A 26,292-nucleotide genomic window follows, 5' to 3' on the forward strand; every position below is an offset into this window, starting at 1 on the left:
CCGGCAGCGGCCGTTGGGGCGGGACCGCTGAGGCGGCGGCCCCCGCCCCACCCCAGTCACCGCGCCCCGCCCCGCCCCGCCCCGCCCCGCCCGGCCGCCCCTCCCGGGCCCGGCGGTTGCGCGCTGCCACACAGCGCGGCTCCTCCCAGCTCCTACCCCTGCCCTGCCCCGACCCCAGGGAGGCGCCCTCTCCTTGTACCTAGGCCGGGGAGCCCCGCTATAGGGGGACTGTGGTGCCTCCACACCGGCCAACGCGTGTCCCCGTGCCGTGCCGGGGAGCGGCGCCCCGCGGCGCGGGGGAGGACCGCACAGCGCTGAGGGCGCGCCGCTCGTCCGCGCGCTCCCTGCGGCCCGCTCCAGCAGCCCGGGCGCACTCGACCCCCCTCGGCGCCCGCGGATCTCCGCGCCCGCCGGCGCCGCCGGCTTCCCCGTGGAGACGCAGATCACTCACTGCGGCTGCCGCGGGGGAGCGCGGAAAAGGCCTGGCCCGGCTGAAAGGCCGCGGCGCGCTACGTGCTGCCGCCGCCGCCTCCTCACAAGGCGGCATCGGCGCGGAACACCCGGGCAGAGCCGGCGTGGTGGGCACGGCCACGGGCCGGCCGCAGAGCCAGGGCTAGGGCCGAGGGGGCGCTCCCCGGGCCGACCCGCCCCCGAGAGGAGGGGCCGGGCGGGGGCGCCGCGGCGGCGGGGCCGGGCGGCGGTGGGGGCGCGGCACCATAAAAGGCCCCGCGTACGGCTGGGCCCAGCATCGCCGTGAGAGCCGGACGCGCAGCGACTGCAAGTAACGGCGTTCCGCGGATCGGATGGGATGGGCTGGGTTGGGCTGGGCTGGGCCGGGCCGTGCCGGGCCTGCGGTGCGTGGGGCCGCGCCCTTCGTCCTCCCCCTCCTGGGTGCGGTGTCCCCGGCTCCGAGAGACTGGTTTTGTCTTTAAGGGCTTTTTTTCCTGGCGGTTGGGGTGGGAGCTCCGCGGCCGGCTGCCCTCTCAGCGCTCCCGCCCGCCGCAGGTACCGCTGGAGGCGCCCTGGACGCTGCGGGGGTGCGTGTTCGAGGCTTTTTTTCCCTCGCGATCCTGATATCCCTTAACATTCAGTAGCGTCACTTAACGCCGGCTGCGCAGAGGGGCCGCTGGCGTGACTCCTCCGGGGCTGGGCAGCGCCCCGGTCACGGCCGTGCGGGCCAGGCCGGGCACCGCCTGGCTCAGGTGGTGCCGGTGCCTGGATTTCAGTCTCAGTCGTGGCACCGGCTGCAGCCCGCGGCCTGGTCAGCGAGTCGTCCCGGTGGCAGAAGGGTTGCCTGTAGCGCGTTGTCAGGGGCGGGCTGTGTGGATACAGCTGACAAAGAAGTGCAGGCAAGATCTCAGTTAGTGACAGCGATCTGCACTGCTCTCCTTGGGAGCACGCCTGATCTGAACGGATGTTCTACAAACCTGAATTAACGAGTTGCTGCAATAGTTAATTATGGACTACAGGCTCTGAGTCTTTCCTGAGGACCAAGGAGTATGTGGAAATTCACAAAGTTTCTTCTAAGCTACCTTGGTAAAATGCCTGGGCTAAGTGTATTTAAAGAAGGGTTGTTGGAGGAGAAAGACCTTGCTGACTTTTGGCAGTTCTGGAAAGTATAAAATCAAAGGGCAATAGTGACAGAAAGAGTTGAACTGTAGGGAAGGTGTGCTTTCTAGAGGAACCTCTTGGCATGTTGATTTTGGTGTGTAGAAGAAGGGTGCTACTGCAGTCTGCCCCTGTACATGGAGAGACTGAGGACATCAGTGTTTGAGGACAGGAGAAGTACTGGGGCCATGATCTGATACACATATAGGGTGCTGTCAGAGTTGCTTAGGAAGCTGCTCTTTCCACATATCAATGGAGACATAGCTCAGTGGAGATGCGTTTTGTGTACCTTTGTGTTCCTCTTGTGACAGCAGCACCATATAGGTCTGAAAATAGGTTGCAAAACCTATTGCTATGACTGACATAATCTGATTTGTCATATTTAAGTAGGAACCAAACCACAAAACAAGCAATGGTGGGTGTCTGTATATTTTGGCTTAAATGAATCAGATGGGTTCTCAGACTGTAAGTGCCAAAAGCAAAATGAAAGTTTCCTGAGTAGTAATTGTGTGCTTAGACCACAGGAGTGTGATACAGTCCTTATTTAGATAGTCCCAATTAAAAATTGGACCCAAAATAATTGCATAAATAAACTGAGTTCAGGCTGAGTGGGGTTATATGAAGTTTAAGTTTTCCATGAGGACTAGAGAGGCCTAACATAAGCCAAGATATTATCTTTCTTTTGGAAAGGAGTGTCTTGGACAAGTTTATTTACTAGGAGCACATAAACTTGAAAAATTAAGTCTCAGCAACCCACAGGCTCATTTTAATTTTTAATTTTTGCTCTTTGAAAAGTTTGCAAGAGCTTGATGCACTAGCTAGAATATAGCTTAGAAAGCATATTCCATTCCCTAAAAATGTTTAATGGATTGGATTTTAGAAATATAGAACAAATAGTTTAATTAAAAAAAAAAGAACTGGGGAACAGCCTCTCCACATTCTTGTAACCTGGGGCCCTTGCATTGCAAATGTCACACTTTGAATAACTTCCTCCAGGTGAATAGACTGTGTAGTAGGACCCCTCATTCTGGATAAAGCCATTCATGAACCTGCGTATCTGAGGTGGCAACCTCAGGCACGAGGGCTTGGTATCTCACTGTAGTATCCTTACAGCTGCATACAAGAACGGGGCTGTCTTGGGAGGAGGAACTTGCCAAGTCATAGCTCTTGCATAATCAGAGCTGAGAATGGAGAAACTGTGGCTTTTAGAAAGCAGGGCACTGTTGGAGCAGTTCAGTGGCTTGTGGGGTTGTTTTTTGTTAACGAACAAAGTGCAAATAGAAGGGCAGAGTTCAGGTTTATTATTTGAGGCTTTGTGAACAAGTATCTTGGAAAACTTCTGTTCCACACAGAAAACAAGTTTGTCCAGTGTTTATTTTAACAGCAGAAATAAAGCTTGCCAGGAGAAAGTACTCTTGATGGGGCCCTTGGATTTCCATATGTTTCCTTCCTAGGGAAGAAAGCTAATAAAGAAGCTGACAATGTATTAATCTTAATAGTGCCAGTAATATAAGCTGTCATTAAACAATGTCCATTAACCCCCATTTTTCAAAAAAGAGGGGGAAACGGCTGGAATTCAGGAAATTTAAAAATTAACAGCATTCGTATATTTCTACAGAGTCTGGGGGAGGAGTGTGGTCATGCTTTCAAATTCCTTTGTACAACCATAATGAAAGCTCACTCCCTTAGAACACATGCCCTTAAATCTCAGATATTAACCTTTACTTTTATCATCAGATAGATCTGCACAGGAGCTGAAGCTTTAAGAAAAATACCAGTTAGCATGAAACTAGGGACAAACTGTGGTTATTTTCAAGAATTTTAGGAGAGATCCTGTAGGCTATGTTAATACTTCTCTTCTAGTTGTGCTGTAAAAATTCAGGATACTTGTATCGGTAATGTGTATGGACAGTCTTTGACCTAGGCTGGGTTTTTTTTATCTGTTGCAGCTCAAGATGTCTAAAAAAATCCATGGAGGCTCCATTGTGGAGATGCAAGGAGATGAAATGACACGGGTCATCTGGGAACTGATTAAAGAAAAGCTGATTTTTCCTTATGTAGACCTGGATTTGCACAGGTAATGGCTTTTTGTGACACGCAACCACTTTCTACTGCAATTTGCGTGTGTCAATAGGCATTGATCATGTTTCACTTAGCACTAAGAGCTTTATAGCTCCTCCTGCACTAGTGCAGAGAGGCTAACTAGCCCTTCTTGTACTGATAAAGCTCCCAGCAGACTCCCCTGGTTAATGTACCCAAGGGCCAACCTTATTAAATACCCTGGAAAACATGGGCTCATGGTGACGGTATTTCGTCAAAGTCTGTTGGCAGTCCCTCTGGGGTTCCTCACAGCAGTAAACAGTGAATGCTTAATTGTGTTAGGTTTTTTCCGTACTGTGCTTCTAAGGTCTCTCACAGATATGGTCTGTGTTTTTTATCTCTGATATCTTAGCTTTCCAGCACCTTGGCAGTCTGCATGGCTTCCTGCAGCCTAAACAATCAGAAACATGGGGTGTTTTAGCCACTCCCTAACTTGCAGCCTAGCATTGTGGACTCTGAGCAAGTGTACGGCTTCTTGCCACCTCTGTTTTAAGATCTGCCCGGAGGGCAAAAGGATGGTTGTAGGGCACAGACTCTGCCCTGATGTCCGTAAACTTAAGCTCTGCTGCTGGCAGTGTGACCTAGCTCTTGGAATTTTCCCTGAACCTAGGCTGTGCTCCTATACTCTGTTCTGGAGGAAAAAAAAAATACTAGCAGCTGGTATGGCAAAAAGGACATACTATCTACAGCATCTGGTCAAGCAGAACAAATAATGTCTTCCGTTTCTAGCAACGGAGCTGTAATTATTAGACAAGTATCCAGATGCATTGCTCCTAGCCATTAGGACGGAGGCCTTCAGTAATATCTGCCATTATTAAACCCACTAGTCTGACCTCTTCCCCTGCCCCTGGAGTCATTTGTATGCCACCTACATCCAGCTTTCTGCTTGCTGGTGTTGAGAACCCAACAGCATAATACAGGAACCCAGCAGCATAATACACACACAGAGTATGGAGACCATCCCTTTTCAAAGAGGGGAGGGAGGAGGGAAAGCGGACCCCTGGCTGAGGCAGCACAATGGCTAGATTCATGTACAGCTGGCTGTGCTTCAGGTCTGTCCCATGCTGGGCTCCCGTTGTTCTCCAAAAGCCATTAAAACAGTGAGTGTGGGAAACGTGCTTCCTCTGACTGTTTGAGGGGAATATTAGCAATTTTGCTGCCAGAGCAGGATTGTGGGTCCATTGTCAAAGCAGTTTTTGATTTGAAGCCTAGTGTAGCTTCATAGGCTCAGTATATGAAGGAAGTGAGAACCCTCAGCACAAGAGGTTTGAAATAAAGGCACATATTCATCTGGGGATTGTGCTGCTCCATGCCATTAGAATCCCAGACTGAAAGCTTCCATTGCCAGGAAGCTCAGAAGGGAAGGCAAAGGAGATACTGGCTATATCCCATGCTGGCAGAATGGGATAGCCGTAAACTGAAGCTGTCCTTTCTCCAACCTCCTACAAGCAGCAGATGTATCAGTATATGAGCCTAGGTTTTCTTCCACTCTTTTCTTCCAGCATTTGTACTGGAAGAGGGATAACTTCAGTTATGGCAGGGTGCTGGAACTACACTCACATGCACATTTGGGGTCTAGTTTCTTTCCTGTTGGATGGGAACAAATGTCCTTGGATGTTCTGACTATCTCTGTGGGTTTGTTACAGCTATGACTTGGGTATTGAGTATCGTGATGCTACAGATGATAAAATAACTGTGGAAGCTGCTGAAGCCATAAAGAAATACAACGTTGGCGTAAAGTGTGCAACCATCACTCCTGATGAGAAAAGAGTGGAGGAGTTCAAGTTGAAGCAGATGTGGAAGTCTCCCAATGGGACAATTAGAAACATCCTAGGTGGCACTGTCTTCAGGGAGGCTATTATCTGCAAGAACATTCCCCGGCTGGTGTCTGGATGGGTGAAACCCATAGTCATTGGCCGTCATGCTTATGGTGATCAAGTGAGTCACTTCAGTGCTTACCCCTCTTTTTATCTGAACAGACTTAGTATGGTATAGACTAGTATACAGCTACAAAGATTTAGACATCCCTGTGCTGCTGCTGCTGCTTTATCCCTTGCACACCACCTGGGAATGGGTACTTGCTAGTATTTTGTTTGTACAGCACCTGATGAAGCATGGGAGAACCTGGTTCATGCCTTGCTTCCTTAGACAGTGTAGCTGTATAAACAGCATTTGGGGGTCTGCGCTTAGGTTAGATAGGCCTGTACCTAAACATGGGGTATAACTCCAAGTTCCTTTCTTCACCTCTGCAGAAACCTCCTCCCTACATAGCAATGTCTTCAGAAAATACCCTTTACAATGCCCATCTTCTTGCTTCTCAGAAGGACTTTTTGGTGGCAAGTGTTGCTCATAGTGAAAGTGGATCTGAGTGAGTGCTTTTTAGAAGTGTAAAAAAAAGTCATCTGCTTCTTAAGCTTACTTGCACAGCATTCCTGCAGAGTTGGTATTCATACTGTGCTGTGGTACTAAAGTAGGGAAACATCCTTTATCAGAGCTCTCCTGGCAGAGGTAGTACAAGACCATGGAAAGCCCTGGCATGGCACTCAGTATAGTGGCCTTTGGGCACCCCAGAGGACAAGAATCAACCATACTCTTCTCTGTCAGTAATGATACACTGTAAACCAGCCAAACATGATGAAATAAAACTTCTAGAGGAGCCAAGTGCTTAAACATTTGGGTAAGCCCACAAACTGAGGGCAAGTCATAAGATCAGCTGGGGTGGGAAGGGAAAAAATAAATTTCCAAGAGGAAAATAATTGCAGAGCCCTGACACTAGAAAAGATAGGGGTTCAACATCTTTAACAGTACTGAATAACTGAGAAGGTCAAAATAATAATAGGAAACAATGGATTAAGGGGGAGGATTGAAACCCTGCCAGAGTATGAGATTAAAGTGAAAGGAATAATACAAGAGCACATAAAGGACATATGAGCAAGATACTTCTGTAGCTTCAGAACAGCTCAGGGAACCAGTTTGCTCAGTAGGAGGGAAACTAGATGAAAAAGGATGACAAATTTCAAGCAAATGTAACCTTAAATAGTACTGTTCAGGACAGTTGGGAAGATGAAATGCCATTTGAACTTGAAGTACATGTTGGCTCTCTTGAGTTTGTGTAGCTAAGAGGAGCAAAATGTGTACCCATTTACAGAATTCGAAGACTCTTACTACATATTGGTCTTTCAAATGTCATGATGGATAGAAATAATGGCTTTTGTTAGGGTGCTGTATGATTTCCCCCTTACTCATGAGATCAGTAGCTGTGATATGAATGGCTTTTTTTTGAAGCAGGGAGAGGAGCCTTTCTACTTGCAGACCAAACAACACTCTCAATACTTTGCATTTTAAAACTTCAGTGCACCTGCAAAATTACATGCTCTGCCTGTTTACGGGACCCAAGTATCTGTAAGCTTTTTTCCCTTAAAGAGGAAGATCTCTTCTGAAACAGACTCTTAACTATTTGTCTTTCTAATCTATAGTAAAGTAATCTGATGACCACATGGCTGAGTAAACAGAGCCTGTTCAATGGGGTTTTTGGTAGAACTGTTTATGCTTTTCTGCACCCTGCCCTCCAAATGCAGGTTGTCTTTTTATGGTTCTGTCCTCCTGATAGACAAAATCATCATGGCAATATTTTTTTTTTACAGTACAGAGCAACTGATTTTGTGGTACCTGGGCCTGGAAAAGTAGAGATGACCTACACTCCAAAAGATGGAGGCAAACCGGTCACATATCTGGTCCATAACTTTGAAAGTAGGTATTATCTCTAAGTTGTGATTAAAACTGTTATTTTTGGCTTAATTCAACCTTGAAGTATCAGTCATATCTGTTTGATGATAAAATGTGACTGAGGTGGAGTGGAGGAGAGGGTCTGGGCCTTTTTCATGTACCTGGGAAGTACTGAAAGTTACCTGAAATCTTCCTGGGATTGAAGAGGCATATCAAACACACAGTCATACTAGACTTGGCACTTGTCATGCTCTTTGTATGAGGACTCTGGTAGGGGCATGTATTTTTTTCACTCTGAGAGGGAAATCTGCTGTCTAAACAGGGCTTCCCCTAAGGGGAGATATATTGGAGAACAATTCAGGTATAATTCTTTCTGGTTTTAGTTTGTCTTATTGGGCTCTATATACCTCTACAGTTTGTACCCTTCTTTATTAAGCAGTCTTTTTTTTCCAATAGAAATGAGAACTGACACTTACTCTGCAAGGTGGAAAGGAGATTTGACAAGGATGCTCCTGACTCTGTAGCCTCTAACTGTTTTAACAGATGCAGTCCCAAAGGTATTGGTGTCCCTCCTAGAAATATTGCTGTGCTGGTTGTAGACACTGCTAGGCTCAGGAGGAGGAGTCCTGACGTTGCTGGGCTTTTGTTCCGTGAAAATAACTATACACATGTTGCTAGAACCCAGGGTGCTTCTCTAGGGGCAGGATTCAGGAAAGCATCACAAATCACCTCTTCTGCCTATCAGTGATCAAAGGGTTCAGGATTTGAAGCCTTTTGGTGACCTATGTATGAGTGCAATGCTTTTCTTTCTAGCTAGAAAGACCTAATACAACCATGTAAAACAAGAATCCTAGTTTGTATGCAGCTGACTTGGCAAGCAGGTACCAAGACTGCCATAGGACTTTTGTAATACCTGATTTCTCTGGCATTCTTGCTCACAGGAGCCTAAATCTCGTCTTGTTGCACAGCCGTTCATCTGGAGTTCACTGGCTTCACTGCCAGTCCTAATCTGTTGTCATTTGATAGGTGACTGGTGAGCCTGTATCGGAGACATCTGGTAGTTCTAGCTGCCAGTCTGATTCACCACTCTGCATTGTGTCAGCAAGCAGACAGCAAGGAAGCATGGTAGATTACTACTGTTGCTCTGGAGGAACTCCCCTCCACAGAGATACTGTTGTGCCAGCATATCTCCACAATGCATAAGGGAAGCTTGTGCTACTGCTATACTAATGTGTTCAACCTTGGCACTCAATCAAGAGATTTTAGTAGGCAGTAGGGTTGTATGATTGTAACAAGGTTTTGGTTTTTTACCTATATGCAAATAAGTATTTCAGTAAAACTTAAAAGCTGTCACCCAGTAATTATGAAATCATGGCTCCAGAGGACACAGTCTCTGTAGCTGATCAGACCCTGTTCTGCCCTTGACTCACTAAGGGAGGCAGGGGGACAATGTGTATTTTTGCCGGTAACAACAGCAATTTCATTCCCTGCCAATATCAACTTTAAATGACCTTGCTATCTTGACAAGCAGATAAACCTTTTCAGGCTTCCCCTCTTCATTCTGTGTGCATGCCTGTATAGTATCAACAACCTGGAGGGAGAGACAAATGGATATTAGGAAAGGGTATTTTTAAAAATAAAAATTAAAAAAATCTGGGGTGTTTCCAGAGCAAACATCCCTCATAAAGGTACTGTACAACAAACTAGAGAGGTGGTGGTAGTGAGGTGCTTGAAGTTAAGTTCATGGTATTTACTTTTCACTAGCAACACGAAGAGCTGTGCTCTCAAGATGACAAAGCTTTTTCATGAAGCCTTAGACCCTACTTTTACCCTCTATTGGCCTCTCCCATGATCTGAATGCTGCTTTCCCTGAGCTGAGCTGAGCCGGGCTGTGTGTTTAAGGCACTTCCATTCAGGCTGCTAACACATCTGCATCACATAGTCAGTGTCATGTGAGTGTTGATAGCTCCTCAGCCTTCTCAGGACTTTCCCTTGCACCCAGAACACGCCTGGTATGTTCTTCCCACAACTTGCTTGAAGTGAGCCTGAGCAGGTGAAACAAAGCTGCAGGGTAGACCCAGCACATGCTCTGAAAAGATGCAAGAATGCATGTGGGGACTTGTTTACCTGAGTTAGGCAAAGCAGCCTCTGCCTGCTACAGTTAGTTCTGTGGTGCAGGCAAAGCCTGAAGGTACAAGGCACTTAAGGTAGGAGCAAACCCATTTGTAGCGTTGACTGAGACCCCTGCTCCGAACTACTGCCTGCTGCTTTTATAGAAAAATACTCTGTATTATTTATCTGGCTAGTAGTAGGAGTTCAAGCACACTCACTTCTGTCACAGTTTTGCTGCTTAGGCTGGATTAGAAAGAAACTTCTTAGCAGTATTAGATCACAGTATTAAAATGTACCCAGCTGTAAAACAAAAACACCTTCCTATCCATGCATCACAGGACTGCTGGAGCTTTGGGCTGATAATGCAAAGTGAATCTTCTCCTGAAAGAACCAGCCTTAAATTGAGAACTGTATCAAGGCACCTGGGATAACACCAGCCTGCCTGCCAGAGTATGCTATGGGGAGACTATCAAATCCTTAACCAAAACTAAAGTTAGTCTATTCCTATTTGTTCTTTCTCCACTAACAGGCTGTGGTGGTGTAGCCATGGGAATGTACAACCTTGACCAGTCTATCAAGGATTTTGCCCACAGTTCCTTCCAAATGGCACTGTCTAAAGGCTGGCCCCTTTACATGAGCACCAAGAACACCATCCTGAAGAGATATGATGGCCGCTTTAAAGACATCTTCCAAGAGATCTATGATAGGTAACTAGGATAGATGTTACTTTCTACTGCAGTGCATAAGCTGCAGCAGCAACGTCCTCTCCAGCCTTGTGAGCTGCTATATTTAATTGAGCATTTGCAGACACTCAGCAGGACTTTTGAGGGGCAATGTGTGCACCCTCCCTGTTGCAGTCTCCCTTGTCCTGCAGGACACAATACTCAATATTTAAAGCTGCTAAATGTGGCTGTGGTGTTTATCTTTCCTAACAGAGAGCCACAGATTCTCTATGGGCTCCTCTGTGATTCTGAAGTGGACTTGCAGTGGCCTAGCAAAGCAAGTGAGGAAAAGAGTAAAGGGGATACAAATTTCTATTAAACTTTTTTTTACTCTATGCACTATTACTTGCACAAATTGTGCAATCCCTGTTTTTATCTATATGTTAAGGTGTTCTGTTTTTTGTTTTCCAGAGAATACAGGTCCCAGTTTGAAGCCAAAAAGATCTGGTATGAGCATAGGCTCATTGATGATATGGTTGCTCAGGCCCTGAAATCTGAAGGAGGCTTTGTCTGGGCCTGCAAGAACTACGATGGGGATGTGCAGTCTGACTCTGTTGCGCAAGGTATGAGATGTTCCTGTGCTATACTGAAATAGGCTCAGTAGCAGCCTCTTGTGACCCTGTGTTATATCTTATGTAATGGCCCAGGAGGTGGTGTTTGGTGTCGAAACTTACATATCAACCCTGTGGCCAGTCATGGAGATAGCAGGCAGGCAGAGAATTTCTGATTTCATTTTACAAGAAAATCCACTGAATGCAGATGGTGTAGTTGCACTTCTTTACCGGATGGAAGTACCTGCCAACATAACAACTGATAGGCTTTCCATTCTAATGGAAAGTATCCAGGCAGCTGGGATTCTGTGACTGAGAGATAAGTAAGAAAAGCTTCAGGACCTAAAGCTACCTGTCAAGTGTAAAGAGAGATTGATATGTTTACGCACTTGTAGTGCTTGATCAAAATCCTATATAACCAAGCTACCTGGTGCCAAAACAAATACGGGTGCAAAAACCCACAGGGCAAGATGAAGGGCTTTCTGTAATAGATATTTCTGAAGTAATGCCAGTAAACCTCCTCCCACAGAGCAAGGATGTGTGTTGGACTACGGAACAAAGAAGCTTTCAAAGACATGGGTCTCTGAAACTGACATGGTTAGAAGCGATGTGAATGTCCAGTTTTGCCAGTTCATGGTTTCTTTCACTAGAGCAGATGCTTTTGATATGAAGTAGATTTTTTCCTATCACCCTGTGGGGAAGATAACAAAATTGGCAGCCCAACGCTGTTTATGTAGGATTCTTTGTTCTCATTACTGCACCTTTTCAGTAAAAATCAACAAGTTAGGTGAGAATACTTATTTTCTTGAGATGGTGCAGCATATCTGCAGATCTATATCTCATGGTTCAGCAGCACTTTCCGGTCAGACAAGCTGTTATGCTGACGTGCCAGGACTAGCCTGTTAGTTGCAGCAGCACCAGCACTGGTGTTCAGAAATACATCAAGGCTGGGAGGATGTAGGGGGCTTGTAGGATGGGGAGATTAAGAGGAATTTAAGGGGGCTGTCCAAAGGAGACACTGAACTTTTTAAACTGTCTATTCTGTAGGCTATGGCTCTCTGGGGATGATGACCAGTGTGCTGATCTGCCCTGACGGCAAGACAGTTGAAGCAGAAGCTGCTCATGGCACAGTTACTCGTCACTACCGCATGCACCAGAAAGGCCAAGAAACCTCCACTAACCCCATTGGTGAGCTGCTTTTCACTGCCCTTCAGTGATCTCTACACATGAAAGAACAGGTCTGGAGTAAGAACATCTGCATCCTTTCTGCAGAGAATTGCACCACTGAGTGGTGAAGCTGATAGTTCATAATGCATTTTTCTTCCATGGAGATAGCTGCAGCATGGAGCAAAAGGAGGCTAGAATGGAGTGAGTGTGAGCAATAACCTAGACGTAACCTAGCCTTTGAGATATGCTCTCACTTCAGCAAACAATGGGTTTATAGCCACAATGGCCTTCAGGTTTAGTTGGTTTTTTAATTTTACTCCCCTTCCTGATGTTCCAGAAGGCTCAGCCACCCTCCAAACCATGTACATACTTAAAGTAAGTGTGCCTAGAATGGGACATGAGGGAAAGAATCCTCTACAACTGCACGGGGATGAGTGTGTAATGTAATTCCAGGAAGACAACTGCACCTTTCTATTATGAGGACAACTTTCTGTGTAACCACAGAGTAACCACTCATCATTCTTTCTGACTTAGGCAGGAACAAAATAAGATAAAATGGCACACACAAAGAAATCACAGGAGACAGTAGTTTCTGGGATTTCCTTTTCTTTAGAGCTGCACAAAATGCAAAGGATGCCTAGAGGAAGATAAGTGTTCTGTTTCCCACACTAGATTTTCTATCTTTTTTTTCTGTCTGTTTTCAGTTTTTTATTAAAAATAATTGCTGTTCCACATGACAATTTAGGACAATGTCCAGGGAGTTGTAGAAGGGCAGAGTAATCTAGTGTTCTTTCTCAGCCTCCATCTTCGCGTGGACAAGAGGACTAGCTCACAGAGCTAAACTGGACAACAACACTAGCCTCAAGAACTTTGCAGTTGCCCTGGAAGAAGTCTGCATTGAGACCATTGAATCTGGCTTCATGACAAAGGACCTTGCTGCCTGTATCAAAGGCCTACCTAAGTAAGTGTATGAAGTAGTCAGCTGTGCTTGGAGGAGGCTGTTTTACTTGGTGTTTCTGAACAGTATTTGCTGGAAAGTTGTTTGTGTGGTGAAGAATTGCTGGAGTCTGGTCATAGAACAGGGTTCATCTGTACCTGGTGCTGTACAAACAGAACATGAGACACGCCCTGCCCAAGTAGCTTAGTCTAGGTTGCTCTGTCCCTGCTGTTGTACCAAATGCACGGGGTGGGGGAAATAAAGAAGGAACTGCAAAGATGTCTCTTATGACGGGCTGGCTACGTTAGCCAGATCCTGCCCTGTACAGTTAATAGGATGGAGACCTACTTCACTGCAGAATACCAGCTGGCTACTTCTGCTCTGGAGCCTTTTGGCAAAAAAAAAAAACATCAGCCTGATGAGTAGGAGATAACTCTCTTGGTTTTAGAGGCAAGACATAGAGTTCTTTGGACAGTCTTCCCCTGCTTTGAGGATTTGAGTGGCTTTACAACTAACGTGTGTCTTGTTTTGTTTCCCCCCCTCAGTGTCACACGCTCTGACTACCTGAACACCTTTGAGTTCATGGACAAGCTTGCTGAAAACTTGAAGGGGAAGCTAGCCTCTCTGCCCAAACTTTAAGGCACGGGCTCTACTCAAGCTCCACTAGCAAAGCGTCTCCCAGTTACAACAGAGCATAAGCGGCACTGTATCACACTCTGTTGTGTAACATTTCAAATACTAGACAAAAATGAACATGTATGCTTTTTTAAATGTCTAAAAGACCATGTTTTCTTAAACCCCTTGAGCAGCTGGGCTAGGCCTTACTTTTGATAAGCAGCTGAATGCAATAGTATTCAAGCTCAACATGGGTCTAGATTCCTAATGTCAGTCATAGCAGACCTGAAATTTCTCTCCATTACTTTATGATCTGTATTTCTTTTCTCTCTGCTTCTCAGCCTGAAACCCAGTCTGTGTCACAGCTCTGGTCAAACCAGTGGTGATTTACTGTCCAACAGACCTTAGAAATCAGAACCGTCCTCATTTCTCCAGTACTGTCCACGGAGTATAAGTGAGCTCACAGGGCTATGCCAGCTGTATTGCAGCCCCTCTTTTACTCATTTTACCTGTTAGTGCCAACCAGAGCATAGTATCCTGATACTAAGGGATTTGGTCCCATTGCTACTGTCAGGACTGTAGCACTTGAGAAGCAGCACTTACTTAGTAAATGCTGGAAACAAGCCCTATAGGCTGAGAGCCTAACCAAACCATGCTACAGTGTCTAAATGCAAGCCATGCATTTAGTTATATTCCTTCTGACTGGATGTGAAGCATTGGAACTGTTACCTCTTCTGCTGCCCCGCAATTCATAAAGGTGCAAACTTTTTTCCAGTTGTCTGGGCTATTACTACTTACCTTTCCTGTTGTGATACAGCAAGTCATATTATGACTGTGAAAAACTATTCCATCCATGGTTTTGTTTGGTTTGGTTTTTTTTTAAAGAACATTTTAGTTCAGACTAAAATAAAAGCCACCTAAACACTATTTGTGTCTCTCCTTCCTATGTGCGATTAGCAGATATGGGGTAATTCTGCCTCAGAGAGACACTCCAGTACCTTTCAGCGCTGTCCAGTACTTGCTGGGACAAACTGTTGGCATGAAATACAAACACAAAATAATCTCTGCTCTAAGAAGGGAGAGTGTGAATTTGTTCTGGCCCAGAGCAAGGTGTGGTCTGCAGTGTGGTGGTAAGCATCAGGTAGTGCACAAGAATTTAAATGTACCACTTCCACTGAGATTTTATTCTGGGACTAATATAAGCTCAAACTGAGGTATGACCACTCAACAAAGATCAGGAACTGGTTATACATGAGACAAACTTTCACGTAAGTGAGCTCTAAGTGTTAGTTAGGATAGAAATGCAATGTTAGCCTAGATCAGCTAGTATTAGCATTTGTTTTGGGATGAGCATGTGTTTGAAACACAGCTGTACAACTGCTAGCAGCTGTCACTGTGCCTTCAGTATGAATGACCACACTAGTCTGCTATACTGTTCCAGTACAGCTGGAAAAAGTCCCATTGCTGACCCATTGAAATAATGGAAGCAATCATCAGGAACATCTGGAGATCTATGTTCCTGCCTGGCTTCTGACATCGCTAGTTCAGATTACTGGGCCTCATTCAGCCAGATCATACTACAACACACCTCTAACCAATTCTCTGCAACTTACTAGCTCCTACCTGTCATCCAGAGTTACACAGTACTAGAGAAAGCTGAGTACCTTTCAGGAAACTGAACAAAAGGGGCATTTTTAAATCTTACAATTTTTGTTTGCTTTCAATAACTTGAACAGTGTAGCTTAAGTGTAAGCAACACAGTAGCATTTACCTGACTGCAGATGACACTATTTTCCCTCTGTACTAACAAAGCTTCCATCTTCTGGAGGACTCTGCAGAGTACAGCAAGACCCCATCTATCCTCGTGAACTGATGGATGTGGCCAAAGTGCTGACAAGAGAAAGGAACACTTGTCTCTGAGTTGGGAGAAGCAGCAGTAACTGTCATCATAAGAACAGAGCATCCTGTGCTCTGGCATGGAGAAAGAGGAGACATTTTTCCAGCTTCCAAGGAGGCCCATTCCCATCCCATTTACTACTAATACAATCACTTCTTTTCCTCACCACTCCCTCAAACATTTGATATCAGTAACCTTCAAAGTTAGATGCCAGTAGACCCTAAAAAATCAAGTGCTGGAGGCTGGCAGGCACTCAGTCTGCAATGGAAAAGAGCACAGTGTTTCCTGAAACACGCTTGTCTGCTTCACAGTGTACCAGCTGCTTCAGAGCTCTTGGGCAGCGCCCTTGCAGCTCCCACCAGCCCTTTGCACCAACACTCCCATCAGCAGAGCCCAGCAAAAGGTGTCTTCGATCAAAGCATAGCCTAGCTAACCTTTAGTGCTGACGCTGTGTCATGGTTTTCGCTGGGATAGAGTTAATTTTCTTCACTCTAGCTGGTATAGTGCTGTGCTTTGAACTTAGCATGAAAAAAATGTTGAGATAACACACAGATGCTTTGGTTGTTGCTGGGTAGTGCTTGTACTAGCCAAGGACTCTTCTAGCTTCCCATGCTCTGCCGGGTGCACAAGAAGCCGGGAGGGGAGGGGGCACAGCTAAGAGAGCGGATTCAAGCTGGCCAAAGAGATATTCCATATCATGTAACATCATGCCCAGTAGGTTAACTGGGAGGAGCTGGCCAGGGGAGGCAGGCAGCAATCGCAGCTCAGGGACGGGCAGTGTCAGTTGGCAGGTGGTGAGTGGTTGTATCATTCATGTTTCTGTGGTTTTTCCTCCCCCCCCCCCCTTCCTTTTCCATTTTATATTAACATTATTGTCATTATCATCATAATCATTATAATTATTATTTTATTGTAATTATTAAACTGTTCTTATCTCAACCCACAAGTTCTTTTGCTCTTCTGATTCTCTTCCCCATCCCACAGGGTGGGGGGGAGTGAGCAAGCGGCTGGGTGGTGTTTAGTGGCCAGCTGAGGCTGAACCACAACACACTGACATAGTTAGGTGTGTGCATCTGGGTCCTAGGGACTGCATGCTCAGGACTGGGGGAAGCTCTGTTTTCAACTCCATAGTTCTGCAAATTGCCACTGACAGCAAATACAGTGAAAGGGCATCTATCAGTTATCTGACATGGCTCCTTTCCAGAACAGCAGAGGCCTCTGACATCCAGGGCCATCCAAGCGTTCTGTAGTCAACCCTACATACAACTTCCCAGTGGACTGCTCTACCTGTGCAGAAGCCACCGTTTGCAGGTGGTGACACTAGGCAGTACATCAGCATGCATCTTCTGCTTGCTGTCAAAGACTGGGCTGCTGCAACCCTCTCATACCCTTTTCAGCAGCCCTTGTGGGTATATGCAATGCTGCAAGATGAGCCCTCCAAGGTGTACTCTCCCTCAGGCTTGACAGGGCCAGGAGAGAAGTGGCAGAGCCAGCCAGCTGTCTGTGGTGCCACAAGCACTTCTGCACAAAGGCTTTGCAGAAAAGCACCCCAGCTTTTAAAGGTGGTGGCAGGGAGGATGGCAAATAAATGTCACAAAGCTTTTATACTGTCCACATAGAAGACTTTATTTATACTTCAAAACAAAAAATAAAAAAATAAGCTATGCAAAACATTAGAGATATTCTAGCAAAGATGCACAAGCCCTTAGGAGCCTGGAGGCTGCCTGTTCAACCACTATTTTAATTCTGGCTCCATGTGTCTTCCCATTGTATTAGCTTGCCTGCCTTGGCACTGGGACATCCTTCAGGAAGCCATTCTTTTTCCTCTTTGATGTTCTTGGTCATTCTCTTGGCTTGGGCAGTCACTGTCTTTTTGGTTCTGTGGACAGGGGAGTAGAAGAACTCCATGTTTGTAAATGGGTCACCCTGCCTCAGTTTCCTGCAGAACCAAAAGGGTTAGATTGAAACATCAGGGTATTTCTTGAATACGTGTATGATTTCAGTCTCTAAAGTTTGATTTTCCTGCAATGCCTCCACTATAAGATGACCGAGAGGTACACTTTGTTCCTTGTCGAGTACAGCAACAGCTGTACCAGTACAGAGCACCTTCTGACCCAGTATAACCAACTCCTCACAGAAAGTTTAAACTGTGACACCTTTCAGGGAAAAAATATAGTATTACCCAGTAGCATAACAACAAAGTCATTATTTTAGGAGTTAAATGGTTCTGTACAGTAGCCAATGGATGTATTGAATCTACAGTTCTTAGGGAAAAGATACAGCTACTTGTTTAGGTACTTGTTTCTGCCAGAAAAAGTGAATATAGGTAGGTACAGCCTGCTCACAGGGGGAGAACCCTCCTCAACACGTAGCATTTCTTTAACTGAAAGCCAATTAAAATGCAAGTATTACTCAGTAATACTGAGTTACTCAGAATTACTCAGTAAACAACTCAGTTGTTGTATAAAAGTTTAGATATCACAGAACGGCAGCAAGTGAAGTCAGGCCTTTATTTAGCCTGCATTTTATCCTCATGCTAATCCCTCGTTAGCACTGGAGTACCAGAGGTGCAGGCTGCTATGAGATATGCTCATTTCAGTGAGAGAAATAACATCTTTGGTAGCTTGTTACCAGAAGCCTATGCACGCATCTGCACTAATGCAGAATTTTGGCTTAACCACACTGTGGTAGAAGAGGAGGGTCACAGAAACACAAAGGGTAAGAGGAAATTAAAGACAAAGTGACAGAGGGTCCAGCCCTAGAGAGTGAGCACATGAGGGCAGAACAGGGGTTGCAGCGTGGCAACAGTCATGGCAAAGAATAGTTTAAAGCCCAACCTGTTGAGTTTTGGCTCTGCATAGCAGGTTGGGTTCCGTCTCCGCCTAGATGAGCGCCCTGACACTTCTTCTGAGCTGGAGGAAAACATAGTCCTGGCATTGGTCAAGTCCTGTAGTGGCTTGATGTCTGCAATGGGAGACATTCACACATGAGTTGATCAAAGTGTTTCCAAATCATTTCCAGATGTCCTAAGAAATACAGCTGCTGAACAGAGAAGGGCTGCACTACCAGGTTTCTCTGAACACTGCACAATCCTGAACCCAACCACATTCCCTGTAAACTCAGGATACCATTTTTGTCCAAAAATCCCAGACCTGCTCCCCAAAAGTCAGCTCACGAATCAAATTAGATTCCTCACTGAAAAAAATACAGGTCACTAATATTGCTAGTATCACTGGGCCCTGGTGAGGCAGAAAAATTATACAAAATTATAGTTGATGGTTCTGATGCCCAGGAGCTTACAGCCTGGAGGAGAAAATAAGCTTACGGCACCCGACCAACCTACAAGACTTCCAGCAATACACAGGACCCTGCCAGTGTTTACTGCAGCTTTCAAAGTGAAGTCAGCCGGGGAGGGGGGAGCAGAAGAACGACCTTCCTCCCTCTCTACAAAGTACACCCCTTCAGCTACAACAGGCCTGTTTAACAATGGCTACAGGAAGAAAAACCTGCCAAAACAACTCTCCTTACAGATTATCCAATAACAGCAAGCTCCCCAAAAGGCTCAGCTTCACTCTTGTATTACCAGCCAAGGAATATACTCTCCAAATCCTTTTTTAAAAAAAAAAAACAAACCTAAAACCACAACCAAGATAATTTAGGTAGCTCCTGATCAATTTCCATTGAAGACACCACCTGGAGGTACGAAGTCTGAATCCTTGCAGCATTAACCATTCTGGACCAAAACCTGCCATCTTCATCATATTCTGTACCCCAATAACGCTGACCCTACTAGGCAGGGTTAGCATCAAATTATACTTTTCAGCTGCTTGAGTAATTTATTTTCTAAATTGACAGGCATGTCCTGTAGATAACAAGACCAGTAAAATGGGACTCGCAGCACATGCTCCTAGTCTTCCCAATATCCACAAATGAACAAGTGACCAGAAATTCTTATAGGAATTCTGATAAACTAGAAGCAAATGCAGCCACAGAAATGACTGGCCAGCACAAGTAGAAGCATAAATGGTGTATTGGACGCTGATCTTTAACTCTGGAAAAAGAGAGGAGCAGAAGAAAGAGATAAGCACTTGCTGCATGGATTTTTGGCACTCATCTCCAAACACAGGCCCCCTCCCCAGCCTACCACCTACCAGGTTCCTCTAAAGATGAGCTCCACGAACTTGACTCAGCCTGGTTTCTCTCCCCAGGTATTTCCTCTGCAGTCTTTTCTTTAACTATCAGGGAGCTTTGCAGCCAAACAGAGGATTTCTCTGGCATTCTGTTGCCCTCAGTACATAAGCTCTTGGAAACTGGTACATCTGTAAACTTGGAGCTGACAGACAAAGCTGCAGAACAGGTCACAGAAGATGATTCAAGACTGTGTGAAAGGTCCATAAGATTATTTGTAAGCGGTATCTCAGCTATCTGCTCCTCCAGGAAGGCATCTGGCTCAGACAGCAGATTTGTAATGCAGGAAAACTTCCCTGTCAGGACACTTTGCTTGGATGCAAGTTCTGCTGAACTTCCAATGAACACCTTGGCACCATCACTTTGTCTGGCCAGGGAAGTAGTCTCTGGAGGTCCAGAGGTGTTCCTCTTCCTCTGAGGCTTTGGGTTGGGGTGGGCCTCTTTTTTCAAAGCACTCATGCCGTTGTCAACTTTAGCTTGCCCCTTTTCTCGAAGGCCCCCTGTCTGTGTTTTATTGCTCTGAGCAGCTACCATCCTCTGAACTCTGGGGATTTTGCTAGCTTTTCTCCCAGGAATAGACCTGGGAGGTACAGTTTCATTCCCTTCAGAATCTGTCTGGACACAACCCAAGTCTCCTGCAAGATCCAAAGGATGGACAATGTAAGTCTTCCTGCTACATTTAAGATTACCTAGTAAATTCTTTGTGCTCTCCTCAGCTACTCCTTGAGCATCTATACATGGCCCCAGAACATCAACTTCATTTCTCCAGTCACTACAATTGCTTTTCCTGACAGTCTTCTTCCTGCTTGTCTGGCTTCTTTTAGGCTGTTCTTCAGCTTTGGCCTCTGGTATTTTCACACTGTTTGGCAGATTCTCCTCAGAGTCATTGCTTTGCCTAATTATTCTAGTTTTTCTGTTGGTTTTCTGTCTAATGGTCTTTGTGCTCACACTTGAGTCCTCTTGCAAAGCACAGGGACTCAAGGTCTCTTTCCTCAAGGAAAGTGAATTTTGTAGACTGGAACCATGTGAGGGAGCTTCATGACTTGAGAAGGTATGAACTGGGCTTTTTGACATGCTCTCAGTACTTTGGATCTCAAAGATAGCTTCCTCCTTAACCTGTTGCAGTGAGTCACCACTTCTAAGACTGTGCCGCTGTGCTGGATTCACCACATATGTTCTTCTGAGATCCAGGACTTCATCAGGAGAACAGGAACGTTGCTCCACACCACAGCCTCTGTTGTTCCTGTCGGAAGCACCCACGCAAGCCGCCTGCCTCACCTCAGAAACTTCAGACTCACTAGACCATGTTCCAACTTTTGGCTGAAGAAGCTTCTTTGTATTTTGAGCACTCCCTTCACCTTGAGGTAGATCAGGACTATTTTCTGCATTGTTTTTAATGGCTTTTGTTTTCTTTTTTCCTGTACTTGTTTTTTTAACAGTTTTTTTCTCACCAGTTTCACAATTACCTTTGCTTTTAACCTTTAGAGGAACAAACTCAGGGACTTGGCTATAGCTGGGGTCTGTTTCAACACCACACCCAGTTTCTTTAGCCTGTGGCTGATCACAGAAAATCTCTTTACCCAAAGATTTTTTATTAGGCATAACAACGGTTTGAGTAGGTGAAGGCAGAGCGCTGGGAGATTTCAGCTGCGGCTGTGTGTTGCTCTTCCTGGAGCTGCTGCTGTCCTTTGTGATACTCCACCCAGCTGCCTGAGCTGAACTGACACATGGGAAGAGATCCACACCAGAAGATGGAGTGCTTGTTGCAAACAGGGTGGAACGCTTTCTCCTCTGAGTAACATGCCCTTGTGAGAGACGATCAAAGAGTTTCGCCATCTCATCGCCCTCGTATGAAAAAGGATGGATTTCCCAAGCAAGCGCTGGCAAAATGTTGGGATTTTGTTGAGTGGCACACAAGGCCTCTGTTGGAAAGACAAAATTAATTCCTAAGACTGAGAAACGCAGCAGGCAAATGCCAGCTTTCCCCACACCACTAAAATCCACGCCCCACATACTGCCACAAATCCATACCACAAAGCATGATTTTGTCTCTACAGAGACTCTGCAAACTTACTGTATAACAGAACTGTTCAGCTGGCTCCCCTCAGAGCAGAGCTGCTGGAGTGACGGTTAGGAGCTAGCTGGAGCTACGTCTCTGCACTCATTCATTTCTGAACACAGACACACAAAGTCACACCAAAAGAACAGCAGAAGATGCAAATTTACCTCCAAAGATGTCAGAGTCAAGAAAAGCCTCTTGTGTTCCCATTGCTTCAATTGGCTTCTTCCCATCCTCTTCCTCATGTGACTCAGGCTTCTCAGCAGGACTTGGTGGCAAAATGTCTTTGGAAGCAACAGGCACAATTTCCAGGGGCTCATTAGAAGCAGGTCTCTGAAGATCTAGTGAGGACGGCTGTACTGCTGGGGGGCTGCCACCTTGCTGCCCTGCATCACACAGCTTGGAAACGGGCACCCTCATTGGCATCCCTGTGGCCCTGGTGAGAAGGAATAAAAGCAACAGAGCATGTTGCATACCTGTGGCAGGCCACAGAATCCCACGGAATAGCTACAGCTTTCACCTCCATCAAGCACTGCTGAAACACATTTTAAAAGGCTTCAAGTACTAAAGGACACACACTGCGCAGCCAGGACAGATTTCCCATTTTCGTGCAAGCACAACTCATAAGGAAAGCACACTGCTGCAGACACAGAAGCAGGAGAAAAATACACTGAGGCAACAAGGAAGTAAGGCATTTCAGTGTACAGGTTGCAACCACAGGTTCACGTGCCATGGAACACCAACGCAGCTGCTTGGAGGTAGGTGTGTAGGCAGCTCCAAGAGCTTCCCTGTGTTCAAAGGGGAGACTAGGCAGAGGAGAAACAGAACTTCAAATATATTTTAAGAGATCCTGCTCTGTCCTTCTTTCCAAAACACATTTACACCATACAAGCAGATGACTATTAAGCATTTATATGTAACAAACATCAAAGCACCCAGCTACAGCACTCATTCACTCAAGAAAGTCTTGCAGTGCTCATGAGCTACAAAGGAAAAACTACCTAAAAGCAATGCACATTCAGACAAAGGGAGGAGAAGGACCAGTTTATGCACAAACTTGGCATTAGGACAGATAAGACCAGGAGTGGCAGCAGAAAGACACATAGGAAAGAAAAGCATCAAGGCACAGTGGTTTAGCAAAGACGCCTCACGTAAAATAGACAACTGGGCACACACGTAAAACAGAAGAGGAAGTTTAGCATATAGAAATCCAGGACAAGCTTGGTGGTATCTGACATTTTAAGGCCCACCTCACAAGCTGACCATCTGCAATATCATTGGCCCAGCTATCTTCAGTCATGCTGCTCTTCTGGCCATTGAACAAGGATGGAGAACTTGTATAGAACTGGAAAGGAGAGAAAGAGAAGGGTGGTTTAAAGCTCTTGCAATATCCTATGCACCATCCTGCATAAAAACAGCAGCTCAGTTTCACCCTGGAAAGTATGTCAAGTACTGCCAGTGACCCTCTCACATTTAAACTTGCACAAATTATGGCATAAATTGCAGCACAGTCAGATTCTGTCTCCACAGGCTTAAGGATGAAGTTAACTAGTGCAGAAAATGCGATAGTAGGAAGCAGGAGTATTTTCCCACCCACCCAGGAGACAGGACATACAGAAAACATCCTATTCCCTATCCCAGGTTGTCATGGCAACACTTAAAGAAATTAAGTCACAACCTGTCATAGCAGAAGAGCCTACTGGCCAATATAGCCAAGCCCAGAGGAAGGCCATTTAAACCTTTCCTACAGAAGGAGTTACCCTGGAATTCATCAACACCAAGCTAAAAACAAGGACATAGCCAGCACAATTCAAGCAAGCAAAGAAAAACAGTTGAAGCATCTAACACTGAAGTGAGCAGGCAACACAAAGCAAAAGACCGAGACAAACACAGCCACCTTCCCAGAGCAGTGTGCTCACATTTCCCATGGTTTACCTCAGACAGCCGGGCCATCTTAACTGTAGCCACAAGGTTTTCAACTTCTTTCAAGATGTTATTCTATGTTGAGGTAATAAAGAGAGAAAAACCATAAAGACATCAAATCAAAACATCTATTCCAACAAGGATGCTGGTAGCCAGAGCAAGGCATGCTCTGGGGAGAACACAGCTTGGAAGAAAGAGTAAGCAAATGAATGGTGACAATTTTCATATGCAGAGAGTACACACAATCAGTGACTGCTCAATCCTCCCAAGGTTGAGATGCTAGTGCTGCATACCTTGCCCACCGCCCCTCTCCATGCCAGCCACACTGTTAGTGCCCTACCAGGAAGGAGAGCTTGTGCCGCAGCACAGCATTCTGGAAGTGGCACTGCTCCACCTCCTTCTGTAAGATGGTCTTCTCCTGGGTGAGCCGCTGTGCATTGGCTTTCTCCGCATTGAGGGCCAGGGCCAGTGCTTTATTGTTGTGTCTTAGGGAGACTTTAATAGTGGAGGAGTTGTCTGAAAGTGATAGAGAAGTATCGCACAGAATCAGCATCCAAGGTCTCATCCATGCCTCTTCCCTCATACTTCTTCCTCTTTCCAGAACAGCCTCCCTCAGGCTCAGATATCTACAACTCAATAGCCCCCACACAAAGTTAGCAGTATAATTCCTTCCGGCAATAGAAGTCTCCAGACAACAGCGGGGAAAACTTTCCGCAATAACCTGCAACACTTCAGACAGACACTCTCTCCATCCTCTGTGGGTCTTGCTCAGTCAGCACACTACTGGTTCAATTCTTAACAAATGATGCTGTGGTTCAGATGCTGAGTTTAGAAAGATATATTTCTGACTTTGAACAAGTCACCTATAGCTGAGTCCTCATCTCCATCCACAAAAGGGAGAGAAACCTATTTTCCTCTGTAGTAGCCCCTGAGCATATTTACATCCACATTTCCCAATTCCAAAACAAGTAAATAAAAGTAACAGAAATATATAACTTTTTCAAGGTAGTCCAAGTTATCTCACACACAATCACTGCATTATTGCCCCCAGAAAAACAAATCACAGCTGGGCTAGCATCTAGACAGGATTGCATATACCCTAAAATACCTTGCACACCTCTTGTTTTTGCTGCTTGGACCCTGAGGAGTCAGTTACCCAGACGTAGCCGCCATCTGAGGTGCTGCCGAGCAGCCTGTGATGTCCCCAGCTGCTCCTCCAAAGGTTCTGCATTAAACCTGCCACTCACAGATACCTCAGACACCTCTGGGCACCTCACGTGGCACCTGGCACTTGTTTGCAGGGTAGTGAATTCACTAGAGACCCACAGGGAGAGAAGCAGCTGTTAAATATAAACTCTGGGTAAGAGACTGCCACGCACCACCACCACGGCCAAAGGCACAGTTACAAGCTGAGGTAGCTACCAGCCTCTGCACACACTGCAAGGCAAAATACACTCACTAATGATTTTTGTTTTGATTTTTGATGCAAGCGAGGCATTCAACTTCGCAGTCCTCAAGGCACCATTTTTCTTCTCCCGCATCCTCTCTCTTACACCACTCAGGCTGAAGAAGGATGTTTCCAAAGCCTCCCGAGATGCCATGGCTGGAAAGAGCGACACCAAACAAGCTTAGCACCGTAGTCTGCCCCTCAGCAAGCCCTTACCGACCAAGGTCTACCTACACTCCCCCCCGAGATGCGTGCCTGCAGCCTCTTCCCCCCCACCCCACCCCCGCATTTCGCCCCAAGCTGCTTCTGGGCACGACGGCCGCCACGGGCTGTTACAGCCCTGCCCAGTGACCCCCTTGCGCCAGCGGGCCTCAGCACCCGCGGGGAGCAGGATGGTGCGGGGGGACCCCCCGCCTCACCTGCGTGAGGGGCGGCAGCCTCGGCACCCTTCGGCGCGGCGGAACCCTCACCACAAACGAACAAGAGAGGAAAACGGGAGAGGAAGTCCGGCCCGCCAAGAGACTTTTGAATGTAATCGGACAGCGGGCAGCCCGCCCCTCGCCCCGCCCCGCGGGATGGCGGTGGGGGGAGCGGCCGTTTACCGTTGCTCGGCCGGGGAAAGCGGTTATAAGAGTAGGAGCGTACAAGTTCTCTGCTCCCGTTGCCGGTTGAGGTGGATTGAGGGTGTTATTTCCATTCCTCAGGGCGCGGCTGTGTCGCCATTTTGCGCCGCCATGTCGCGCCTAGGTAGGCTGCTGCCGCTGAGGGGAAGCTCTCCGCCCTCATGGGGAAAGGGGGTGCACCGAAATGCCGCCTCCTCAGCCGCCGTCCCGGCTTGAAGGGCCCAGCTTCGAGGCCGTGTTCGTGAGGGGCCCGCGCGGGCCCTGGGCGCTGCTGCCGTCGCCGCGCCCCGGGCACGCAGAGCTAAACGCTCCTGAAAAGCCTCAGAAAAGCTCGGGAATTGTTCTGGAAGACAAATCTTACTCAAAAGCTAGGGTTTAGTAGAATTCAGCACCTGGCTGACAAGCTTTCACCTGCGAAAAGGTGACATTTTACAGTCTATTAAATGGATTATTTTTTACTTTTCAGTAATTCACACTTTAGTCCAAGTTAATGCATTGCTTTCCAGACATCTTTGAATTTGTTCTCAATAAGTTGATATTGCGTGTGCGGATGTGATTATGTTAAGGAAATTACATGTAAGGAAAAAGCAACCAAACAGTGTGCAGAACAGCAGTTT

The 26,292-nt window shown here is 46.3% G+C and overlaps 3 protein-coding genes across 7 annotated transcripts in view; 1 reads left to right on the forward strand and 2 right to left on the reverse strand.

Annotated features, from left to right (window-relative positions):
- Positions 1–715, reverse strand: part of PIKFYVE (phosphoinositide kinase, FYVE-type zinc finger containing) — a 70,531-nt gene extending 69,816 nt beyond the window's left edge. The window contains exon 1 of the mRNA XM_075093660.1: positions 452–715. The gene's annotated coding sequence lies outside the window, so the exon portion shown is untranslated. The remainder of the gene's footprint in view (positions 1–451) is intronic.
- Positions 646–14,465, forward strand: IDH1 (isocitrate dehydrogenase (NADP(+)) 1). 5 transcript variants are annotated; one of them, XM_075093671.1, is made up of 9 exons: positions 646–781; positions 3,558–3,685; positions 5,355–5,646; positions 7,353–7,458; positions 10,076–10,253; positions 10,680–10,831; positions 11,867–12,007; positions 12,785–12,947; positions 13,469–14,465. In XM_075093671.1, the coding sequence occupies exons 2-9, from the start codon at positions 3,564–3,566 to the stop codon at positions 13,560–13,562; spliced, it is 1,248 nt and encodes a 415-aa protein (XP_074949772.1). In that variant the 5' UTR covers positions 646–781; positions 3,558–3,563; the 3' UTR covers positions 13,563–14,465. The 5 variants fall into 5 exon arrangements, with proteins under 5 accessions (XP_074949772.1, XP_074949774.1, XP_074949773.1 ...); XM_075093673.1 differs by having other exon boundaries at positions 656–777; XM_075093672.1 differs by lacking the exon at positions 646–781 and adding an exon at positions 817–891.
- Positions 14,466–17,035: 2,570 nt separating this feature from the next.
- On the reverse strand, positions 17,036–25,721 carry LOC142057515 (uncharacterized). Its single transcript, XM_075093677.1, has 9 exons — positions 25,472–25,721; positions 25,065–25,208; positions 23,946–24,121; positions 23,618–23,680; positions 22,933–23,027; positions 21,850–22,118; positions 19,587–21,545; positions 18,273–18,399; positions 17,036–17,374 (listed from the first exon to the last, which is right to left on the reverse strand). Exons 2-9 carry the CDS (start codon positions 25,204–25,206, stop codon positions 17,176–17,178), a joined length of 3,030 nt encoding a protein of 1,009 aa, XP_074949778.1. The 5' UTR covers positions 25,207–25,208; positions 25,472–25,721; the 3' UTR covers positions 17,036–17,175.
- Between the last annotated feature and the right edge of the window lie 571 nt (positions 25,722–26,292).

This window comes from Phalacrocorax aristotelis, chromosome 5 (genome assembly GCF_949628215.1).
Source record: "Phalacrocorax aristotelis chromosome 5, bGulAri2.1, whole genome shotgun sequence".
Classification (NCBI taxonomy): Eukaryota; Metazoa; Chordata; class Aves; order Suliformes; family Phalacrocoracidae; genus Phalacrocorax; species Phalacrocorax aristotelis.